Source organism: Meleagris gallopavo, chromosome 21 (assembly GCF_000146605.3).
Source record: "Meleagris gallopavo isolate NT-WF06-2002-E0010 breed Aviagen turkey brand Nicholas breeding stock chromosome 21, Turkey_5.1, whole genome shotgun sequence".
NCBI lineage: Eukaryota > Metazoa > Chordata > Aves > Galliformes > Phasianidae > Meleagris > Meleagris gallopavo.
This window is the reverse complement of record NC_015031.2, coordinates 1733962-1759941: the sequence shown is the minus strand read 5'-3', so window position 1 is coordinate 1759941 and position 25980 is coordinate 1733962. Positions and strand designations below refer to the sequence as shown.

The 25980-nt window shown below is 41.4% G+C and overlaps 1 protein-coding gene across 1 annotated transcript in view; it reads right to left on the bottom strand.

The window, feature by feature from the left end:
* CUX1 (cut like homeobox 1) overlaps nt 1-25980 on the bottom strand; it is a 101040-nt gene that overhangs the window by 53288 nt on the left and 21772 nt on the right. Inside the window, 2 exon segments of the mRNA XM_031556484.1 lie at nt 1368-1472; nt 10927-10975. Coding sequence (XP_031412344.1) covers nt 1368-1472; nt 10927-10975 — 154 coding nt within the window.

Below are 25980 nucleotides of genomic sequence, written 5' to 3'. Positions count from 1 at the left end.
TTGAACACACATTCCATTAAAAAGCCTAAGACGCATCTTAGAAAGGTTAATGGCTGCTCCTCACAAAACACCAGAGAAGTAGGAATGAATCCATTTACCAAGAGAGAAACAATGATCGTGAGCATTATATCGAAGATCCTATGGTGAAAGAGCTGAGAATTCAACCCATTGATGCTGTCACCCAAGCACTTTCCTTACAATTCAAGATGACATTGCGGCAGACTGAAATTCACTCCATACCCTCTCTTCTGGAAAATACAGGCACAACAAAATACCTTTTCTGTATCTCCTAAACACTTAGCTTGATTCTCAGTGACTACATACCATTGTGTCTCGCAGAAAGCCGCATGTACGAACAGCAGTTAACAACGCTCTCCTATTACACTGAATTATACTTTTAACTTGAAAAAACCCTCTAATTTGCTTGCATGAAACATCACAAGTTGTATAATCATCTGCTGCTTGTGCCTATTGAGACTAGAATATAGAGTCTGAAATAAGATAGATAATGATCATTTTCATCCTGCAGTAGTTGTCATATTAAATATAAATGAAGTGCAGAAGTACTATTAAATACAAGAAAGACCTAATGTTAAAATAATGATAAGACTAGGACATAAGATAGGAAGAAGCAGGTAATTCAGAGTTACAAGAGAGATTCAGGCTTTTTATTTTTTATTCTGCAGTCTGCTTCTCTGTCTTTTGACTTCTTTAAGAAAATGTTGGGTCGTGTTAATAGGCGACCAAAGAGATCTGGAGGACTTATAATTTGTTACTCATTTTCTGCGAATGTATTTAAATGCAACCGTATGCAATGTATTTAAATGCAATGTTTTTCTGATATCATGGGTTTCCAAGAAAAGGGTGATATAAGGAGCAAGATTTGTTTGTTAAATTTGCTTAGAATTAGACCCAATTTCACTTAATCGTGCCTTTGCGTTCACCCAACTGGACCCGTTGGTGCCCTTCGGGTGAAATTGGTTACAGCCCCTCAATTAAAGCCCCTTGAGGCATGCAGAGCATTAACAGCACTCTGTTACATCGTACTGCTGCTTTACTTTTCCACAGTTGAAGCTGGTATGAACGTGAAATGATTTCTAGGAGTTGTTGCTATCTGCCTGCACTGGCAGCAGTGGATCACCGTGCTGGCCAGCACAGACCACAGCCATTTCTGTCCATCTCGAGGTCTTTTGCAGCTACCAACCCCCTTAGAAGTCTAACAAACCTGCAATCTCAAAGGAACACAATTCCATTTCAGTTAAAATATTATTCTGAACAGATATTTTTATAGCTGTGAGCATAAATTGAAAGAGCTGTACGGCAGGAATGTCAGAAACCTGTAAGAGTCAGTAAATATTTTCTCTCACCACATCAGGTGCCTTCTGGATCTGTGTAGCGAGTTGGAGAGATTTGTTAGCTGACGAGAGCTGCTCCCTTAAGGTCTCTGCCTCTCTCTGAGCCACCTCTGCCCTCTGAAGGAAATGAAAAGGGGTGAAAAGAGAAAGTACATTCAGTTTAACAACTGACAATTATTACAAGAACATTCATCAATTCATGCCTGACTGAATATAATTGATTTTCCTAAACACTCAACCTAATAAATGTTAGAAAAAAACATAGAATGTGATGGATTTTTATTTTAAACAGTACAAGGAAGAAATAATTGAGCGATTATGACAGTAATTTAACGCTAGGAGCAAGGAATCCCCTGCTGATACTAATGCTGCGGCCCACTGAATTTCCCAGACTGAATAAATACAAGTGGAAATGGAGTCTTTTTATTCAATTTCTTTCTATTCTCATAGACCAAGCAGATTTTATTGCAAGGTTCCTCATGGGAACAATTCTCACGGGTAAATGCTGAATTAAAAGATATTCTGACCATTCTCTCTAACACACATACAATGTTGTGGGCTGTCTTTCCTCAGTAATTATTTCCCCAAACATGAATAGTTTGATTCTGTTCTTTCAGCAGGTCGATTTATTCAACAATATTTAACCCTACACTGACAATTTTGCACAGATCAGTTACAACTGCTGAGGATTTACGCAGTATCTGATAAGCCTGGGACTTGGCTACCAGACAAAATTGCCATATAGATATTGAATAATAATAGAAAGGAGAAAGGCAGAGCTATGAGCAAAGCCCCTCTGTACAAGAACTGGGGAGAGACAGATGGATCAGTAACATCAGGCAATAAATAGCAGCAAACTCTTTGCCATAAGTGCATATCAGCTTCTCTTAAGAAAAGTGGAACAACACCTGGTTGTTTTTACACTGTATGCTCCTTCTGGCAAGTTCCTTCCTTCTTGCTTTTCCAAACACAGTGCTTTCCTCCTCGAATAATCACTGCTTTTCACCTTGCAAATCACACTGCACTCAGCTATCTCCATTTCCAAGACACAACCAACCTTTTCAAAACCACAAACTGCCTCCAGTCAAAGCCAAAACTTTTCTTGACTAGCTTCTGTCCTTTACGCTGATGGGTCCCTCCCTTTGTGGAATAACAAATCCATGTCTCCATTTTCTAGCTGCCATATTTCTGTGTGCTACACTCCTCTCTTTTTCAGCTCCTCCTTTTGAAAACTTAAATCACAGCATCATAGAATCACTAAGGATGGAAAAGACCTCTAAGATCATCAAGTTCAACCATCAACCCATCACCACCATGCCACTCAGCCACGTCCTTCATCTAAAATGTGTCATTTAAACATCATAAGATCCTATATGCCCACGTGTGTGTGCATGGTCTTGGAGTCACAAGTCAAAGCAGACTGCTGCATGTTTAATCAATCAGTAAACTAACTGCAATCAAATACTAACTACATCATCTGTGCTATTTGCTCACAACATTACATTAAATGATTTTGCATAGGTTCTACAGCTGTAATTAAAATGCAATTGTAAAAAGTAATGTAACAGGGTTCTATTAATCAGAGCACGGTATGCAACCTATTGTGTGCATGAATAAAATGGTTGCAGCGTTAACAACAAAGATCCAAAAAGAGAAAGTTTCTGTTGTTTGTGCAGCTGGATGGTATTAGGATGAAAAACTGAGCTTAACAATAAGGATTGAGATTAATTATTTTCTTGCATTTCATTAGATGTGGAGGTGAATATATTGACTGAATAACTGCTAAGCAGCCACAGCATAGGAAGACAAGGTACTACACCATGGACCTTGCATCTAGTGCTGTATAAGTAATGGGTTTTGCAGCCTAAAGCAATTCTGCTGATGGTTTCCATTCATAACAGCATTGTCTTGAGAATCTATTCAGCCTGCATGCAAGTGAACCACAGAGGATATTTCTAATAGATGTTACATCTGCATGTGCAGTAAGCTGTCAGCTGCCATTTCTGCAGAGCCTCCCCAGCCAACCCAGAACACCTGTTGAAATCCTGTGAATAATATTAGACAACATTTCATACTATGCATTGTTAAAAATACATCAACAGAAACTTTGGGCCATTCTGTTCGGGAAACATGGGTCCATTTTTCCCTTTTTTCTCCCAGAATGTAAGTTCTTTAGAGCCAGAATTATAGATGTGTTCAGTGCCTCAAAAGCACTTTTGGGTGCTATTGCAATATGAATTATAAATTACACACAAAAACCTGTTAAAAGAACATTACGGTTTCAAAATGGAGCACTTAGAAGTTCTGAAAGCCCAGCTCAGCACTGCTGTGCTCAGCCTCCCCCGAGCTCAGGGCTGTGCACACAGTAACTCCCCACTAACGTGCTACTTCTGTGCTCCAGCGAGCCCTCCTACTTAATACAACCTTCAGCATGAATACTGCTCAGCGAATGAGTATTTTGTTTTGGTCCTGTTCAGCATGTGACCTCTGTGGCTTAGTCACTGCTAACTAATCCTACTCCACTCCGAAGATGGAATTAATCGCTTCCTCTCAGGCTTCACCCTTCTCCTCCCTGCTATGGGACTGAAGGGCTTCGGAAGCATTCATGAACACACATGCAAAGCCCTGTGTTGAGCCACCCACTGCCCAGACCCCAACACGCCTCCCACCGGTGCTTGGCACGGCCATGCCAGCGCTGGCTCCTCCATTCCCACCCCTTCTCTCTGCCGTCCGCCTGCCGAGCACAACGGGGCTCTGCAATCCTCACCCTGCTCTTCTGCTTGCTATTCTGTCCTCTTTTGAAGTCACTGTGGCATTTCCATCTTATGTGAATCTAATGGTGCCGTTAGCTCCAAGCTGGTGAAAGCAAGCTCTTACCTCAGACACCCAACAAATAGATACAAACATCCAGAATTTGCCTTACCCTGATGACCTCCTGCTTTCCCTCGTTGGTTCTTCTCCAGCCTTCCCCAAAGCAGCGCCGTTCTGCTCCTTCCCTCCTCCCCACAGCCTCTTCTCCACCTCCAGCTCCCACCCCAACATTTCCAGTTTCCGCCTCCCCTCCCAGTGCCCACGTCAAAGTGGCACCGCTCCCCGCACCCAGCAGCACAGCCAGGCTGGTTAATGTTCAGCCGGCCGCGCAGTTAGACAGCAGCGCGCTTGGGACAGACACGGACATCAAAGCCCACAAATTCAAACCAGATCCTGTTGGGTTTGTGTGAACTCAGCTCATCTCAGACACTTATAGGCTGGCCAAAGTTGGGGTTGGTGGTTTTTCTTTCTTTTTTCTTTCCTACTTTGCTACTTGAAGCAATGATATAACCCTGAGAAAAAGGCAAAGCCTCCCTCACTGAGTGCCAAGCTCCTTCCCTTAAATCTGGGCACAGCAGGCTCCTCACCAAAAGAGCAAGAGCAACTCCTAACATGTGGGAAAATCGGGATTATTTTTCTTTTCCCTAATCTTGTTCTTAGAAATGGTTGGACAATTTTTCCTGAATTTAAAAGTATGCAGCCAGAGACAGACGCCCAGTATGGAAAATGGATAAAACAGCAATCTTGCACAACTTGGAACCACTGGAAAGTTCACAGAACTTCTCTTTGTGTGAAAATACCCTGTTTTAGCTGAGAAATAGCTATTCTGTAGCAAAATGCTAAAACTCTTGGGCTGTCACATCCAATCCATGACATCGAAGAGCTTCGGTGCCCATGACTGTCACACCAATGGCCTTGGCAAAGACCATTCAAATTCAGCACTTCCTAAAAAAAAGCCATTTTTTCTGGATACAGCGGCCAAACAATGCCTCTTAACTCCTATACCACTCGTTTTCAAGCGCAGAGTTCCCTCTTTGGTACCATAATAGATCCAAATATGTTCGTTCTCCATACAGTAGGTAAGTTTTGTACTCCTCACAGGAAGCCAGCAGGTCACAACAGAACATTGATGTGTGCTTTCCACTTGCAAACAACTAAAAGCCTACACAATATATCCAGTACACATTATTCTCATAGTTTCTTGACAAGATAACAAATAACAAGAACTGAGTGCTCTTCTACTCACAGTAAAACGTTAATTTGATCAAGGAGCAGTGGTGTGAATGGGGAAATGAGATACAAGCAAGAATTATCACCTTCCCCTTAAAATCCCATGAGCCAACCTGGTCTTTCTTTTTACATGCTAAATCCAGGGCTATACATGGAAAAATCCTTCTATGGGCCAGGAATGTCCATTATCACAAGTAAATCTGCTGAAGTTAAGGAGCCTGCTTACGGCAGCAACCATCGAACCTGGTGTAAGCACTTCCAGCTCACGCTGTCTTACTTTCAAGCCGTGTTTCTGGCAGCGCAGGATCACATAAAGCACACTGCTTCAAGGTGATTTCAGTTCTGCCTAAGTTTTGTGATAAACAAATTTATTTTGAGACCTTTAATACACCCCACCAGCTTTCACAAAACAAGAGTAAGGTTATCAGAAAATCGGTGACATGAAAGACTCTCCAGGACTCTGGCACCTATTTTTTTTCCTAGCAAAGGAGAATTACATGAAAAAGAAAAAATACCCAACAAACAGAAGAGGTTGGGTTGTCTTCGTTCTTGTCTCCAGGCTATTGTGCTTTTCTTTCCACCTTGAAAGGCTGCCAGATAAATGTATTCCCAACTGAAAGCCAAGCATTTACAGGAAACTCCTGTGTTTGTATGAAAATAATATTAACCGTATTTTGCCTTTATACAGCCCTTTTCCATGCAAGGATCTCTATGCACTTTATAAAGTAAATGTTATTGTTCCCATTTTACAGACGGTGAAATTAAATCACAGTGTTAAGTGCATGACCTCATCGGCTATAAAATGGCATCGCTTCCCAAGGCCAGGGGAGCCATGGCGCAGCACGGGCTCCAGCTCACAGCAAAGGCAGTCAGAAACAAAAAGCTCTGATCCTCTGGCAGGACGTGTGCTAGCACTGGTGCAGATGAAGGAAGCGTGTCAAGATGAACAGCCATCTTCATGGAAACCCAACAAGGAGGACTGGCTTGTCACTGGGTTTGCTACCACTGGTGGTTCAGAGCAGCCCTCCCCTGTGCAGCACTTACACTTATATCCTGTTGCATTTGTGTTGCTAAGTGAAAGAGGAGAAATTATTCCATCTGCTGCTTGAAAACATACATATTTTATAGCAATCTCACTTAGTGGGAATATCTTTTCAAACCATTTTCCAATGTGATGTGCTAGAGATAGGAAGGTAACGTAACCAATGACATAGAAAAAGAAAGTACCTGAAAAGAGCTTTCCTGCTATGATGACCAAGTGAGGCTTTGTTTGTACTTCAACAGCACACACTGCTTTATTTATTTCAGAGGTAATTTGACACAAAAAGTGTTAGAACTTATTAGCCCTTGCTTTATAGATCTATAGAAAATGTAACAGTGCACTTCTTTGGGATACACAGTACTGACCTAGTCCAGATTCTTTCATAAATGGCTATGTATTTGAGAAGGAGCTGTTGTTTTATTGATATCAGAAGTTTCTATATTTTATTTTCTTTCCCTCAGAAAAATAAGCCGAAGAAATCTGGGAATACATTCAGCACTGCAAAGATGGGAAGAAAACCAATGGAAATGCTTTGCTTTTTCCAAAGGGATAACATGGCATAGACACAGAAGAAAAAAACAGATTTAATTATTTTTCTATAGCTTTTGCAATACAGTCTGCAGGAAAAAAAAAATCCTATGTACTCTTTCTATTATTACTCTCAAAGTCTATGGATACCTTTATCAGAGACCTTTCCAGTCTATTTCCTCCTAAAGATTAAAATATAATCATCTAGTGTCAACCAACCCTAGCTGAAGTCCTTCTCTTTATCTTTCAGAAGTGAAAAAGCACTTCCTTTCTTTTCTTAACAATGAGAAGGGAGTGTACAAAGTCAGCAGATGTGGACACATCGATGCCATGAAACGACAAACCTAGACTCAATACTAAAAGCTTACATCGAGCCTTCTCCTCCCTCTTCTTCTTAAATGAAACACTCCAACGTGTTTCTGGTTTTGCAACACACAAGGGATGGTTCTGAACAGAAGCCTCAGCGCTTCCCATGCACAACTGGATGACTTCGGGTTGCCAGATAAAATACAGAAACAGAAGGATAACTCATTTGAATAAATTCGTCATCCCAAATATTTGTGACTTACTGCCATAAACACTTACGAGAAAGGTGTAAACTTGAAAAGGTACAGAACAGGACTAACCATAAATATTTACATAAAATATACATTCATGTAACTGTTGTACACGCAGAAAAGTACACTGGAGCTTCATTAACTTCACTGATTGGAAATGGTAATATTCTGGGAATCAAACAATAAAAAATTCAAAGATGCTATATCCCAAACTATGATAAATCATTTATTTTGACAAGTAAGGGTAGTTTTGCTTTAATTATTTATTATTATACTTCGAAGCATATCAGAAAATATGCAGTGATTTATTGTGCAAAATGAAATCTTAATAAAACGAGTCCCTTCCTCAAACTACGGGATTATTAAATCTTCATGGAAATGTGAGGGTGAACTCTCAGGTTATTTTCACCACCGAGCTGGCTGGTTTGTAATGTGGAAATAAGCAATGCCTATTGCATTTCGTTATATTCTGACTTCAATCTCTTATGGGCCCAAGTTGTACAACCTCAGGGACTGGGAGAGAAAGGGAGCTCACGCACACCCAGCTGCTGCTGCCCACAGCTCTGCTGCTGCTGTGCAGATGGTGCAGCAGCATCCTACTGCTCAACACGAGGGGGCTGCTGGCTGCAAACCTTCAGCTCCTACAGCCCTTCTACACCTCCCAGTTACGGAGCTATGTCATCACTGCTCTGAAGGGAGATACAGCAGAATCAGCCATTTTTATGCACTAATCTTGTCCTTTTTTGTACTGATTTACATCTCTCAGGAGGTTAAAGCAGACCATCAGTGACACCCACACTCCTGCCAGGACCTGTCTGTCCAAAACAGGGCAAGTTGCAATACTTCAGTTACCCTCTCTGAGCTTTGCCAGCCTGAGCGAGACTATCTCAGCTGCAAAACATCACTCAAGATCTTGGATTACCCACACTGAGTGCCTGGATTAGAAGCTGATGGAAGGCTGTCATCTGAGCAGCTGTGCTGCCACCACATCGCTACCTGCAGCATCAGGGCAGCCACCCCGTGCTCCTCAGCCCCAGCAGGCAGCTTGCTCCTTCAGGCCAGGGATTTAGAGCTGTTCCTCTTTGATTAGAGGTACAGCTGGAGACAAAGCTCCATTTATGCCTGGAGTTAATGAAGAGAAACTGAATTTTGTGGTCACTCGGTCACTACCTCTTTCTCTTTCTAAGCAGAATACTGCAAAGTGTTTAAAGGTAATTATGTCTATGATCTAGTAATTTCTTCTGGGGATGAGAGTGCTGTGATAACACACAAACAAGCCAATAAAACTCCCGCATGAAACAATTTAAGGATCCAAATGAAGAAAAAACAGTGGGAGAAGAGAGGTAATAGAGTCTAAAGATGGAGGAGAGTGGTTCATGCAGCAGCCATGCTCTATCCAACAGAACAAGAGGGTGGGAATTACACTCACTCTGATCCCTTGGCTTCCATCACACAGAACACGGAAACCTGAAGAAGTACCTGACTTTTAAAAATTTACAGCAAAAATATTTCTCATTTTTGACGCAAGCATTTTGCAGTTCTGTAAATTTCTCCTCTGAATCCCAGCTCAGTTTGGGTCAGTGTTAATTCCAGAACAGCAAAACACTGCATCAAAATCAGCAAGGCAATCTATTTAGCCTCAAAGTAGGAGTCATGCTGAGCATTACTCTTTAAAGGTAGCCATAATAATGGGGAATAAGTACTTACTAAAACATTAAAAGGAAATGTTAATTTAACTATTAAATAGATAATTATGTTAAGTACTTGTTTCTGCAATTGTAACACTTCAGCCTGATGCAAACTCACTTTTTGGTCTGTGCACTTGATTTAATTTCTTCCAGCTTTTTTCCAACTGTAAAGTGAGGCTGCTACAAAGATTACTCATTTGTAATGTTATCATTTGTAGAAGTGTTTTACAAAGATAAAGCATTGCACAATTACTACAGGGATGGTCTGGTAATCAACACTTCCCCTTCCCTCCATGCCCTGAGGTCACAATCTCCTCCTGTCTCCCCTTGTCCAGTGCTTTGCTGAGCTGCACCAACTCCCAAACTCACAGAAACAAAACAAACTTGGCCCCCTCACCCCAAATTCCTGCTCTTCTGCAGTAAGGGAGCTCAGTGTTTTTGATGAAACATTTCCAACTGCAAAGGGTGATTCGTGGGGGGGGGGGGGAAGACCATGGCTGCCTTGACTGGGAAGAAGAGGTGGGGGGAAAAAGAGGAAAGAAGAGACTGAATCACCTCTGCTGGCATTACAGCACCTCATGGAACTGCACACTCATGTTTATGTACAGACCCAGAGTTTGCTTAATTATAACCACAATAAGGATCATGCACATAAGAGGTTATAAATTGTGACTTATAAAAAAAATCCAAGAACTTCAGAAAAAAACACTGCAAGTTTGTTCCAGTAAGATAGGAAAATACTGCCAGCATTTTTACGTAAATGGGTATCTTCCATTTTTGTGTGGCAAGAAGGAAATAAGAAATACCTGTTCTTTAATTACAACTTTTCTACTTGAAGAAAAAACCTACTGGGTAAATCACTACTACAACTTTGAAAGACATACTGCCTTTGCAAGAATTACAAAATAATTCTACCAAAACATCTTTTACAACCTACATCATTTCTAGAAAGTCTATGGATTTTCAAATAATTACTAGCACTTTCATAAATATTTAATGTTGTCTACAAAAGTTCTTTGACAGAACTAAAAACCCACTGTGCAAAACCCAATTTTCCTTCACTGACTATATAAGCAAACCAACAACTTACAAATCTGCCTTCTACTTTATTAACATCTTTCCAATGTATATAGAACTAATATAAAAAACAATACACTTGCTGTGATTATCCAGTCCCATATAACAAGACATCATGCAGACTGTGGTTTGGAATAAAAGGACTGAGGCTGAGATTCATGACTGGTTTATTTATTTGAAAGGGGACAATCCTCCTCCTAACCCACGACTGTGCATCCCCCCTTCTGTGCAACTGAATGCAAGCTGCTCTTGCGTACGTTTAAATTGGATTATAAAACCATGACCTGAGCAACTTATGATCTGCAGTCTCTGATCTTACCTGACAGATGGATTAATGAAGCTCACTGACAAAGAAATGCCTGGCTGACGTTTCTCTCTATGAAACCATTACCTGTTTCATATACCACCTGGGAATCTGCATGTCCATACGCATCTTCCTCATCACCTTACATAGTCGCTCCGTGTATGGAATTGAGAGTATTCCCAAAGATCTGAATTCCCCTCTAAATTTAAGTACTTTCTTACTGTGCAGTTATGACTGTTAATTGCATATAAAAGAACTGTCATGAAATTCTAAAGGGGAACGAAAAAAAATCAAAGTCATACTTAGAATGTGAGAAACTAATTTTATATCCTACCTGATTTGCTCTTTCAAGGTCTGTCATGATCATCTCGATTTCATCAGCCCTGGGAGAACAAGAGAGCAGAGGTTCTGTTATCACGTGAAGAATACTTGCAATATGAGTTCATGCATTGTACAACTGTGACATTCATACAAACAATACCAATTTTAATTTTTTTAAAGGGCACAGTAAAGACTGAGCAGCTAAGCTTTTGGCTGGTAAAATCCTGTTGGATTTTAGCTCTGTGGTTTGTGAATCTCCAAATCTTGTCTGTTCCAGTTTTCCAACGAAGCGCCATACTGATATCTGAGCATATTTATTACATCTTATTCCCAAACCTTCTGCAGAGTAGCTGTGTCACCTCTCTTAGATGTAAGAGTGCTTCAAAAATGATTATTTTGAAGAAGCCAAAGATTCTTCAGTCAACTACCTGCATATGTGGAGACTCTACATGCACAGTGTGTTACTCTTCTGTCTGGCTCTTCTGCCAGAAAAAGTCAAATAGAGTCAGAAATTTCAAGTATGGAGAAGAGAGTTTTTTGGGAGAAATTTAAGAAACTAAATTCAGACTTCGGCTCTTAATGCACTTTACAAATTTGGATGGGAAACTCAAAGGGTTGAAAGCTATACTGTTAAGGAAAAATGGATCCATCATGCACATGAGCGTTAAGTGCCAGCTACCCCTTAAAAACTCCAGCATTTCTAAGATTGGCTCACACAAATGGATACAATAATTTGGCAATAAATTCTATCACCACGCTAAATCATGGGCAAATACTTCCATCATAAACTCCACTTTAAAATACTAGCAGGAGGCCTGCACTACTAAAAGAATGCTCTGCATCAACATATGAAGACACAGTACTTCTCCTAGACACTTTGCCTGTCTCATCTCCGGGCCATATGGATGCATAAACACTATTCTCTTCTCCTATGAGCAGTAGCTTTAACAGCAAGTCCTTTTGCAATCTGCCAACACCACAATGTCTGTTTTTTGTTTTTAATCTGTAGCAGATCATTATCAGTAAAAGCTGTGAAATACTGGAATTCCCCTCTTCTACTGATGCGAAGAAAGTTGGGATTTGGTTGTTTTTTTTTTTTTTTTTTTTGGTAGTATCTCAATGAAAACCTATTTTTCTATGCAGGTATTTTCTGGAAGAGATGCTTACTGAAGTACACAGGAGTACTAACTCAACTGACATTGAACACTGACTTACTCTTCAGCAACATTTGGGAAACGCAGTAGAAGATTATGATACGTAATAAAAAAAATAAACAAATAGAAAATTATTTTTTCATCACAGTCTTGAGGCTGGGGCAACACGAATAGCCCTCTGAAAAACCTTTTGGACAATAATGGAAAATAGATTAATGTGTATTTTCTCATGCAGAAGAAACTAGGTGTCCTTACATTGGAAAGAAACCATGCACAAGATGTTCTGAATTAATAGATATTATTTAATGAGTCGAACAACCGCTTTCTGGGCAAATAAGAACTCAGAGCATTCAGGGTCTAACCAGGAGACCCAGACATGTTCAGGTAAACCTACAATAACATCTTTCATCTCTTTAGCCTAGCTGTGAAGCAGTATTTTTTGTTTAGGCTCCAGGCCCAAAGAATTCCTCCATCCTGTTAACCCACACATGGAAATCACATCTCAGATGTCTGCACAGACATGCAAGTGACCTCAGCACACATTCGTAACAGGGAAGAGAGCATCCGAATGCACAGCAAAAAGTTTCCCAGCATTTTACAAATATTTTTAGCTGGGATAGTTTAAGGATCTTCTCTATATAAGCTTATGTATTCAGGTTGAATTTATGTGTGAATGCCTCAGGTTATATGGAGCCAGTAAATGATGTCTGGATTGTGTCACACGCCTCCCGGAGCAGCGCCTGAGCATCCCACTGCAACACGGGGCTGCAGCTCCAGAGGATGCAGTTCTGCTCACTTCTTTCCAGGCCCAAAGAGCCATAAAATCCCTCCTTTCCCTCCAGATAAAGGAACGCCGGTATCAAGTATCAGCCAAATGTCTGAAAGGCTCTAGAGCCTAAGAGTGGGGCACAAAAACCCCAGGCCAGGAGAAGAAAAGTGCCCTGCTTTTGCAGAAGAAAGGCCATTCTTCAGTCCAGCTGAGAGAGAGGGTTGGCTGCAAAGGAAAGAAAAAGGCTCTGGTGCAGAAAAGAAGTGTGTGAGGGCATCTGGGCCCACCACAGGACCCTCAGCCACCTGTAGAGGTCACAGCAGCGAGTGCAGGAAGCCAAGGGTTGTGAAAGCCAAGAACATTCTGGATTGATACACATTCTAGCAACATGAAGAAAGTCTAATGCGTACAGCTGCAAATAGGAACAAGGAGCCCTCAGAACAAGGAAAACCGAGCCCCAAATCCTGGAGAAGCAGAGGCACAGCACTGCCTTAAGGTGTGCCTTTACAGCGGGGTCTTTACAGCAGACACAAGTAGCATGCCAGCCTCTGTATGCTGTTTCGGCTGGGATCAGGATTTAAGAGCTCTATTACTGCACTGGTACACGCAGTCAATTACCAAAAACAAATCAAAACAAAACAAAAAAAAAAAGCAAAAAAACCCAACAGGATACAGCATGCAATAAAAGTGACATTTCTGCCCTTCAGCATGCACAGATAATTCTGACCGAATCTGGTGGGGTGTCAAACTGTAGCTAAGGGCAAAAGTGTCCCTTTGTCCTTGCAGCCACACACAAGGCTGGTCCTGAAGCCCTTTTACCCCCACATGCACCTACCCAGCCTTCCCCACACACCTCTACAAGGACTGCGTTCCATCCTCAAGAATTCCCAGCTGGGAATCTCCATCCTAGCAGCCTGCACACCTACCAAGGTTAATGCTGCAACCGTAAATGTTATCTTCAAGCAAAGTAATGAATTAAATTACTCCGTATTCTTTACATGCACAAGTGTCAACAGCATTCAGAAGAGCTTTCAAAAGGAATTCAGTCTTTTCATTTTAAAAGCTCAACTCCCACATTGGTAGCTGGCACTCAGCAGTCTAAAATCACTTATTTGAGAAAAGTCTCTAACAGCTACATTTGCTGTTTGCTCAGCAATAGTATTTATTATAAAATAAATTACAGTTCTCACCCCTTTTATGCACTCACAGAAACAACTTCCATTGATTTATTGTTTACAAAGCACCGTGTTGAACTCAAACCTGCGAGGCACAAGGAAATCCCACTCTGGCTCAATGAATTGGGCCCACACAGGTCAGTTTTGATGTATTCACCATCCACTAGATTTGCTCACTTTCAGACCTTCTGATTTCAGTGGAATTTTTTTTTTTACTAGCTGAAAGACCATGAACCAGCGCTGATGGCATCCTGTCCTGCAAGTTTTCACTGCAAATCTGATGGGAACCTTGCAGAGAACAGTGGCTGGGTTTAGCATTTCTGACCAAAGCCATCCCAAGAGAACTGAACTCACTTTGAAGAGTCACAAATTGTACGGTTTTACTTTTAACCTTATTAACTCCTGAAGCAAAGGGGACTTGGCCTCTTGTAAGGGCCTACACACACCCCAGAACCCCAAGAGCTACAGGCGAGGAGAACAACAGAAAACAAAGTTCCTCTGTGTGAATACAGAGAATGAGGGTGATTAGCAGCAAGAGGACCTATTAGTGAAATAAACTGGTATTTATGGTCTTTTTAGAGCAGATTTCCACATCACAGTGGTCAGGATAAATGCCAGCTTTAACCAGGGTTTGTCAAGGTTGATACTTGCTTAATATTGAAACAGATAATAAAAAGAGTGGGTAAAAGCTGTTTTCTGTCCTGAGTTTTCTCATTCCAAGATAGTATAATCATTAATTTGATCGAATTCTTTATAATCTCTTTGTTACAGCAAAAATAACCGTGCGTGCTCAGTCTGTGTTATAGTTTGTTCTATGTTTTGGCACTTTTAGCCTAAAGAATTTAGCAAAGCAAATTTTCAGTTCAAGCATGTGGAGCTACGGAACAAACAGAAGAAATAAAAAGAATCCCAACTATTGAAATGGCACGACCACAAATTGCAATACCTACTATTTCCTCTCTTGCAGCTGTGTTTCAAGTGAAAAGTAAAATGCATTAAAAGATATGGATTTCACAAGGTATAAACTTTTACCATTTATGAAAGAGCCCTCAAAACTAACACATCATTTAAAAAACAAAAAACAAGATCACCCAACCCACCCAGAAAAAACACAACTTAAGGAGTTTAAAAAACAACACCACTCAATTCTTATGGGAAGCAAAAAATGCAGAAAGGTTCAATTTTCTTTCTAAGCTCAAGCTAACTGATTAGGTTTGAACAGCATAACAAGCAAGAAAATTCAAGTGCTGGTAAAATGGATGCAGCTCAGTTTCTTCCTCTAAATAAATCAGATGAAAACCCTAAAACACCATGAAGCTATTCGCTTGCAAGCAAGAAGAATGCAGACTTTATGATTAAAATCCAGTTGATCCGACTCCTTCATTTAGATACTAGCTTAAAGAGGCAGAAACAATTCCTTTTTTATTAACATGACAAGTGAGTGCTTTGCCAAACCTTGTGGCTGCAGCCCCCGAACATTCGAACCTACTGAACCTTGAAGGAAACTGCTGTTGGATTCTTTATAGATGGAAGAACTGAAAAACACAAATGACACTTTTGAAATTGCAGTCAATGGCGTGGCCAAGAAACTTCACTAGCGGGGCAGATTCATGTTTTGGTTTGGCAAAAAACAAACAACATCGTTTCCCACAGATTTGTTCTCTTAAAAAACGTGGAAGTTTCCTGGTCAGAGCAAACTGTACACGGAGCCAGAGGCTTTCTTAAAGCCTTCAATTACTGTAACGTTTATGCAGTCCATTTCAAACTAAAAGCATACATTCCCAACTAATATGCATTAATGTTTAATTAAAAAAGAAAGAAAAATCCTACACCTGGTATGTACCTGTGATCACCATGGAGCAGAATTCAGCAGAATTACTAGCATTTGGCAGAAACATCTCACCCTCTTCAAATCAGAGGCACTGTACCCTAGCACTGTGCCAGTGCAAGAGCAACTGGGAAGTTTTTGGGAAGGTCAGAAGGAAACTGCAGTGTGCTGTATTTTTTTTTTTTTAAGTTTCAGTGCAATTTCTACGAGGAAATATTCCAGGGTCGAAGAGGTAATTTTGAATCACTGAACAACGCCAGAATTGCCTGCAGTCCAACAATGACAGCATTCACTCAGGGCACAATTCCTGCATTGGAACACTCACTTTTCTTTTCGTTTTGAGTTTGCTTTTGGTTTCCTACCCAAACTCAAGATTCTGCTGGTAGGTTTCCCCACCTAACTCCTGCTCTTTGGTGCGCACTAATGGAGCACGCTGGGCCGGATTCCTCCATTTCCAGGTCCAACTTGCAAGGAACAGAAGACACTGAACACCTTACAACATCTCTGATGGGAGGCAATACAAACCCACTGCCAGTTCTATACACCTCACATTTTATGAGCATTGCTGCACATGCAATTCAGGCATTTTTTATAATTCATAATGATTCTAACGCAATAAACACCCACATTAGATAAATCCACATTTATTGCTAACAGCACCTCCAGAAGTGGAAGACACAAAGGCTGTACAAATGAAGAAGGAACGTTTTATTTTGGCTAACTGTGCAGCATGTCCAAAGGCAAGAACTCACACACTGTTTAGTACTGAGTTCTCAAATCTACTTTTCAAATTGCAAGAGCTATAGGTTAATATTTTCTTTCACAGCAACCCTCTAAGGATCTTCAGATCAGATAATCCTTTTTCCAAAGTCATATAAATCCGGGCCTCTCGTAAAAGAATTTCTCTGTTCAGGGATTCATAAATCCACCAACTTTAGTAATGAATTGGGTGTTTCCTTTCCTAGGAACTCTATTGAAGAAAAAAATCCTCTCTCTGCTTAGCAGTGAAACACTGAAGGCTTTAAATTGAGAGATCAAAGAAATGGTGGTTTCAGGTGCTCTGGCGATTACACAGAACGTCATCAGGATTCATCTGGGGAACAGTTAACTGTCCAGAGGACATTGTCCAGACTCCTCCAGGCTGTCATCCCACACTGAATCAAATTCTTCCCCCAGGAAAAGGGAGAGACACTCAAACCTAACTTTCCAGGTTTTTAGTTTTTTGGAAATTAAGTCACGTTTCCCCCCTCACTGGAAGCCTTGCAGCAACGCAGTGCACTGCATACAGATTGAAGCTGAGAAATAAATGAAATCTCATGCAAACACTTCTCATTAAACATACCACGTTAGTGCTGTGAGTTGCCTTCGCATCAGCTGCAGGTATAATCTCCAAATAAATCATGTCTTAGGTGCTTGAAAGATGTCAAGCGATCATCAAATATTGACAGAGATAAAAGAAAAGTTTATACAAAAGTTTCTAAAGCTCAAGATACCGTACAATATTTGGACAATGCAAAACACTCTTGATTGCTAGAAGGAAATAAAATAAGTCCCTGTAGAATAAAAGCTCTTTGAGTCTGTAGATATATTGTTTTCTAACAAAACCTGTAAGCACTTTGTTATAATAAAAGAAGAGGCATCACTTTTGGGGCAACCAAAAGTAAACAGAAATCAGCATCACTGCAGTGATACAATAGGGAGCAGAGTTTTTAAAGATCAGCAGTGTTTGATTAATCATTTTTACAGAGAGAAACTGGTATGAATGACGCTAACTAATAAAATACAAAGAGGAAAAAAAAAGTTACATATAACAGGAAAATGTCAGCTCCTGGAATCTCAGGGCTCTGAGTCCCATAGTTTTACAGCACACGTGACCTCAGCACACGCTGCACACCAAAGAATGCTTAACATCAGCAGCTGGAATGAAGAAGAGCGAAGGCGTGCTGGCTGCATTAAGGACTAGCCCAACCTATAAATAGATGGTGCACTTTTTAATTCAGTGACAATCATATTTTCTTATGTATTTATAAATCTTGTACCACAACCAACACGAATGTTGAACTCCCCTAGGGCTCATTCCTCCATTTAAACATCCTCATTCAAGGATCATTTTGGTTTTCTCGACAGCAACAGCTCCTCTTTGTGCTGTGTGCCCAGCCATCGCACTGCCTGTTACAGAAAGGGACACCAGAAAACAAATGCCATCTATCCTTTTTTCCTCCTAGTCTCATGCCCTACTTCATTAAGTATTTTTGCTCTACCCACAGAGCCTTATGAGTAACGTTAAAAGCAGGAATCAGGAGTGTCCCAGTTCGGATTATTGTGGGTTCCCTCCCAGCACATTGCTGGTAAGAATCCTTTGCCTTGTAGAGGAGTTCAAAGAGGGCTGCTGTAGCATGAGATTATGTCTGCAACTGAAACCTGCAGAAAGAAATGGCCTTGCTCAGTCTCATCTAAAAATCAGTTTCCAGCTTCTGTGGGAGAAGCCTCAGACCTCAGGTGGGAGATGAGGGCTCATCCTCTTGCAGGTTCTAATGCCATTAGGCAAGGAGAGGCAGCTCAGCAGTGCAGCTCTGGTGCAAACATTTGGACCTGCCTTCAGAAGCTGTGGAGAAAACGAGACCTTTCAGATGCTTAATTTTGGACGTTTTTACACCTGAATACCGCCTGCATTAGTACCTAGAGGCACATACACTGAGATTGATGTGCTGCACCAGAATCAGTACAAATCCATCAAATTTACAGGATGAAGTCCTCAAGGTGAGGAATGCAATCTCCAGGTTCAGAACGTGAGGCACATCTGTGCTCAGAGGTGCTGATTTAGACTAACCAACATTCCTATCTGCCCTCTCCATCACTGCCAATCTGCACTGCGCTGTGCTCTGGGCAGCAGGAGTCACTGCCTGATGCAATACTACAGCTCTAAAGATTTTCTAACAATACAAGATGACACAGATATGACAAACTCTGTATTTCCTAGTGCCTCCTATCACAAATTGGAAGAGCCTGCTGCAATTCCCCCCTCCTGACTCCAGTTGATTCAATAACCCATCAGAATTTAAACACAAGCATCCTTCCCCCTGCTTCACTCACACACAAAGCACATCAAAAGCATGGAATTACTCCTGACTTGGCCTTGAGCAGCCAACATGATGTCAATTTTACATGTTTTATAAAGCAACAGCATGTAGAAAGCAACTCAAATGCAGGTCATATCAAGCATGTGACCCACAGAGCAATCAAAGACTGCCTGAAACTGTCATTCAAGTTTCAATCATCTTCTTGCAGGAAAAATGAAACATCTGTGGCCCAGAGAATTAAGTTATGTATTGCATAATTCATCTGGTGTCTGCCAGAGCAGCCATTTTAATGCTCTAGTGATAAACATGTTTGATTACTTTTGTTTTGTTTCCTGTTGCCTCCGTGGTATTTTATTTATCTACCCACACTACCACACAAAATGGAGATAACAAATACACAAAGCAGAGTTACAGTCAGCTGATAAGATGTGGGAAATCAGCAGTCTTATTAATCACGCGAAGATGGCATCGTTATTAAACGTTCTGGTCCTTGTATTGTACTCACTTTGGTTCTTTTGGGCACGCTCTGCAGTTTGATTTGATAAGAAAATCATTATTTCCCAAAGACTCAAACATGAGCTGCAGAGGTCCTTCTATGATAAATCTGCTCTCCTCATGAACAAAGCCAGTTCCTCACTGTTCTCCATCTTTTCCATCCCCTCACTTCTTTTTGGTCCCAATGGAAGCAGGAGGAAAGTGCATCTCATGCTGGACAGTGTAAAGGACCCCTTTCTTGCCCACTTACTCCACTGATGGGTTTGTGGTCCACACCTGGAGAAACTTTAATTGAAACCATCCTTTGCAAGCCATTTTGGGAAGTGGCTGCTTTCTTAATGGCAACTCGATCCGATCTGCTCCTAGGCTCAGAAATCTGAACACCTTCCCACCTGCCATGAACTTCACCAACTTTCAGAACGTGTCCAGCAAATCAGTGGGACTTCTAAAGCTCCAGGCCTGCTCCTGCTCACCAGCCGTCTATTCCTATTGCCAGGATTTGGCCATTTCTGCAGTCTATTCACAGAGCTTTCAATGTCAGTTAATTTGTTAAAGAATTAAACAGACCAGCTATCATTAGTGCAATATTTTACAAGACTTGGTCAATACTGGCTTGATCCAAAAAGGTGATTTGCATTGGCCTGATGGAAGAGAGCAAGGAATGGCCTCTGAACTGAAGCTGCATGCATTCTCATGCATTTTCATGATTTGGAATCTACAGGATTCCTACAATGAGCAAAATCCTCAATAGGAAGCAACAAATCGGTACTATTGCAAAATGAGATTCAGTAGGCCAAGAGTTTTACCTGGCACCCTGAAATCCTGCACGCTGTTCCTGGTGATGCCCTACACAGAGCTGAGTCACTGGCTAAAATAGCACATTCTCCTGTAAGCCTAAATACAAATAAAGCACTGCTTCCTATCGATTGTTCCTATAATGTTGTTTGGACAGTATCTATTGTAAGAGTATCAGCTGTCCCATCTGTGCTTTGTCGCTGCCCCCCAGTGCTACATCCTCCTACAATATTTCTAGGTCACTCCCTTGTCTCCTAAATATCATCTCCTCCCCTCCCTGCTCACAAATGGCAGTACGGATTATGGATGCTTTCCAGCAACATGGACGTGGCTGCTCAACCAACAAGTGCACAGGCAGCTGCTGCTCTCCAAGTGCAGCCCTCCACTCACATAGCTGATTTGCCTGTCTTTCCTACCCGCTCCCAATTCCTACCAGAGACACCAGAGCTCCCTGTCCTGGGGATCTTTAATGCTGTTAATTTCCATTGAAGTCAATCACAAGTTAATTTAGGAGGTTAGCTGACCAACTGCACGCTGAGCACCCAGCAGGTTGGCAGTAAAGCAGATCACAAAGCCATGGAAGCTCTGTTTCCTTGGGAAGCGGGGCTGAAAGCTGTGCTCCTGCAGTGCTAGGGCTGGCTGTTCTGCTCTGCTCCCACTGCACCATGGCAGAAATTGCCAGTTTTGCTTCTGCTTGGAGAAAAAAATAAAAAAAAGAATGTAATGAATACAAAATGAAAACTTCCTTAAAGAGCAGTAACTGATTACCTATGCTGCTCTACAACTTGCATAAGCTGTTTTGTCATTGTTTCTTCAAATGCCTAACACTAACAATAACGGACATTACGTGATTTTGGAAATAAAGCACCTGCAACATTTACTTATTTTTACTGATGGAGTTAGAACAGACCATGTGCCCAAAATTAGATACCTTAATTGGAGGCATCCTAGGTATCATTCCTTTTTAAGGGAATGATGTATTTTAAACCCTGAAGAATCAGCAGGAAGAATAGTCTGTGCTTTGATTAAAGATCCTCTAAATATACACACAAGTATTTTAACTTAATAATGTCACTGGAGTTACAGTATGTGAAATGTGTGTAGGTGCCTGGGCAAGGTCATGGACTTTGCATTGCTGATGCTTTTTTTTTTTTACTTATTATTATTTTTATTTTTATTTTATTTTGGCTAGAATCATCATGCACATCTGAAAAATGACTAGGTTTTGAATAGTTAAAATCACAAAATGGACAATCCTCTCTCATTCTCTCTGAATGCTAATATCACATATTTCTGTATGTTTGTTTGCTTCCAAACAAAAATAGCCTCAAAAGTTGGACTACGTTCACAGTTTTTACTATAGCAACGTACCAAATTCATCTTCAGGAGCTTCCTTCAGAGGCACTCAGCATCTCCTGCCCTTAAGTGCAAAAAGAGCTGGGGAGCTCAGTAATTTGGAAAATACAGATAACTATTAATTTCTCCACTTGGTTATTTTGTATCTTCATCCATCACTGTAAGAATCTATAAAAAGCTTTTCTTTAACTCAGCCTAAATTCAATGAAACAGATTTAAATCAGTTTGAAAACAAAACAGTACAGCGAGGCAGTTTTATGTACATGTGTCACTCCACAGGCATATATCAATGCAAAATTACTGTTTACCACTGCGGCAGTGACAGAACATCAGCTCCTACCTTATGGAGCACAGTAATTTTCCAGTGGCCTGAACAAGTGTTAGGGTAAATACAAGGGACGAAAGAAGAGAAAGCCACACCTGTCTCAATCAGTTCTCTCCATTCTATTACACCTGACTTTGGTAACTGGCACTGGGAAGACTACAACAGCATCCTATGGCCTTTCAAAGGATCTGCTGGCACGAAGCAAGATAAAACACATCCAGTCAGGCTTAACGTGCTCCTTCTGTATTCCTTCAAGCATTTACTAACAGGCACCCAAATATGCTAATATCCTGCTTCCCTACCTGGTCAACTGCTCCCATAGCACCTGGGCATTGCTTTAACGTTAAGTGCAATAACAATACTTCAATAATACTTCTTAGAATTTGTATGAAAATACACCTTTTCCTTTTTCCTTCAGTTATTTTAAGGATATGCTCTTTGTGCACAAGAAAAGCTAAATGTTGACTCTGCAGCAACACAGCATTCAAGAGGGAGATGTATTTGAATGCTTTAGTGCTCTTGGCTGTAGAAGTGAATATAGGCGATGTGCCTATTCTCTGCAAGCTACTGAAACAAGTATTTCCTTCTGGCTATTGGAGAAAACCGCATTACATGGCCTCTGATAAAGGCAACTGATGTCCTTCTATCCAATAAATGGGCTGAAAATAGCATAAGCCACAATGAGGGATGCGTTATACTGTACATTTCGAGCAGGCTTTACCTTTCCCATGAGCTACGCTGAAGATTAACAACCAGGATGATTGCTGTCCTTACAATAACATATCCAATTACAAATAGAGTTTTCCCAATTTGTTCTAGCTTTGTTCTGAAAGGAAGCACTGCTTCTGTCAACCTGCAGTTGTGCCACCGTTTTGCAGTTTGAGTTTAATGCTATCAGTAGGATGAATCTTGCTGACCTGAGTGACAAAGCTACAAGACAAAACAAAAAAACACAGAAAAACAGGCAGAAAGAAAAAGTGAAGGGGAAGGAAACAGAGTGAACAGAAAAAAAACAAACAGGAGCAAGGAGAAAAGGCAGGTACTGCCTAAATCAGCACAACAAGCACAGCTCATTAGTACTTAAGGGAGACCGATCACCTGAGACACAGAACAAGCTCCCAGTCTCCGGATGAAAGCGTTGCCTGCTTCGCTTCCCTGCCCTGCTCTCACCCCAGTGGGGCATCCTGAGAAGCAGCCTCAGCCTCCGCTTCCCCAGGAGCTGCTGACGGTAGGCTGGCCCCAATTAGCTGCTGTGTGGGAACGAAGCAACACAGCTTCACGCCAGTCGCTGGGACCAGCAGAGCAGCTGGCATGTATTATTTTTACATCTTTGCTGAATACATAAAAGCTGCTCTGCCCTCTTCTAACTTAAGCCTTCAGTTGCATCGTATGGTAAGAGATGCTCACTGATATGACTGACAGAGTGCCTGTCTAAACAGAATCAAAACTAGGTATCTATCAGACAAAGAAATTGCTTATAATAATTATTGGTAAAAAACACCACCACTAGATACTACTGCGGGCCCTTGGAGGACAGCAATGCAGTATTTTCTAATTTAACCTCTTACAATTTTATTTGCAGAAGCACTTTTCCCGTTCTCTATTTCCCTTTCAACAGTTGTTACCCTTTAAAAAAGACTGCAGAAGTGAAACAGCTCCGGGCCTGACAAGTATTGCAGGCTGTGGTACAGAACTGTTTGATTTTTCTGTTTCAACCTTTTATGTAACAGGTTTAGTATTTCCACAGAAGTGACGTTTGAACTGGAAATAGTCTTCTGTTGCTAATGGTAGTTCCTCAACCACTTTGCTATATCCAGACCAACACTGATGTCGCAGACAAAAGCCAGTGGACAAAAACCATCCTTCCTAACTGTGTGAACAGCTGCAGCAGAGAAAGGAGGTAAGGTAATGCGCATCTCTCTTTTGGATTTGCTTATTTTTTAATAACTAACTCTGTTAGCTAATGTGTCTCGGAGTCACAAGACCAGTACATGGCTCACAACTAAGTTGACAGCACTGAGATCCTCACCCGGTGAGCTGGCCGGTCTGTAAGCTGCCTAGCTGGCCCCATGGGCTGGATGTGAACTGGGATGCACCTGCACATCAGGGTGGATGCTGATAGGATGCTACGGGGACACAGTGGCTGCAAAGATGCAGTCTGTCTGTCTCAGTCAGCTGGGACCAATTGGGTGCTTCCCTGTTGCACGTGCATGTACCAGGGCACAGCTACACAGCTTCCCCTTCTTTTTAACTCTGGATATTTTGTGCAAGCTCCTGCACTGTATGTGTAAGAGTTTTAAACTTTCTAAACAAAGTGTATCTAGTCTTCCTCTGTTTTCTCTAGGCTTAGCTCCTTTTATAGCATTAAGCAGTAAATCAGTAATTCAGGGAACCTTACTGTGCTCCTGAAGTGTTTGTTAAACAAACAGAGAAGATAGGGCCAGACTCGCTGGCAACTTCAGGCAGAAGAGATGAGCAAACAGGAACTAACTACAAAAAATGTGGGGGAAAGAGACGTTATTTATTAAAGTTTAGTTAGTACAGATATCAGAAAATAGATTACCAAAGAAATGGTAATAAAGATGCAAGAGAAAGGGCAAGGCTTACATACTATGCACACACAGCGCCTGTTGCACAGTGACCTGGGTGAGCACTGCATGCACCTGGCTTGGCTCTGTGCTAACATCACATCACTGCGGCCAATGCAGTGACAAAATCAATCCAGCAGGCAGCAAGACAAATAAGTCATGGGTATCACAGTTCAAATATGGTTTTGATCAATAACAGAAAATTAAGTCCTACTCCTTTGCCAAGAAAATAGATTATTTAATCAGAGTACAGGCGGATAGAGGTGTTACATAATCCAAAACAGCTCACTGTGCTATATTTAGTGGCCACTGCCTTTCAGACAGGGTGAACCCATTACTGGTTACCAGCCCCATGCTGCAATGCTCTTCTGCTGCGTTAAGCTGGTCCAAAACACTCAATGTGAAGGAATCGTGTATTTGAAACTACACCAACAACTGTGACAGGCTGATGAGTTGGGAAAAGAGAAGAAAGTCACTGCTGTTGTATGGAATCATCCAGCGGGGTCAGAGGATCACGAGAGGTTCTGTAAGAATCCCAGCTAAAACTTATACACCAGAGGATCTATAGTACTGCCTCCAGCCTTCTCAATCTTCTGATTACCTTGAGTTTTCCACTGAAGGATGAAATGTTAGCATAACACATTTGCACTTAATGACTGGTTGCTTTTCACAGTTATTTTTGTGACCTCTTAGCAATAAGCAGAGGAATTCCAGGAATTTGCAGAACACACTGAAAATCACTGATGTAGACCATCAACACAGAGCTCGCTCAGTAGCACCGCAGCTGAGGGCCTTGCACCACTCCCCAAACCCACGGGGCTGTAATTAAAAGCTCAAAGAAATGCTGGTCTGTGGGCAGTCCCCCAGATGTGAACAAAGGAGTCATCAGCGCCATCGTCCATCTGTCTGTCCCTCCACCTCTCCCATCAACCAGTGCACACTGGAAAAAGGAGGGCACTTAGTTCTGAAGTCAAGCACTTCTGGCTTTTATGGTTTCAGATAAAGAAAAATCCAAAAAGGAATTAGAAAAAAACCAACTCTTCAGAGAGTTGCTCGCAGCCCATTCAGGCAGAATTCAAGCAGAAGTCAAAGAACAACCCACATTCCTAACTGGAACTAACTACAGCATAAAAAAATATAACAAATTAGCAGAATGGCCAGTGAGCTACTGGTACTGTCCACTTCTCAGACAGCTTTTGGTATCAAAAGCAACAAGTATTCATGTCAGTGAGTATTTGCATTGGGTTTACAGAGCTGCTCTGCTCAGTGTGAGTCCCCAGTGATGGCAGCTCTCCAGGCACTGAATGCAAAGAGGTCAGGGAAGATGGGATTTCTCCATGGCCATACCTTTAAGGTACATTTTGCTCTGGGATATTAATTTATCCCAGATTTACTGAAGAGAACAAAGCACTTCATGCAGACTCGAAGTTCTTAGTGGTCGCAGTACTTTAGAAAGATAAGAAAACAAGCACGATGAACAGAAATCAAACAGCATGACTGCA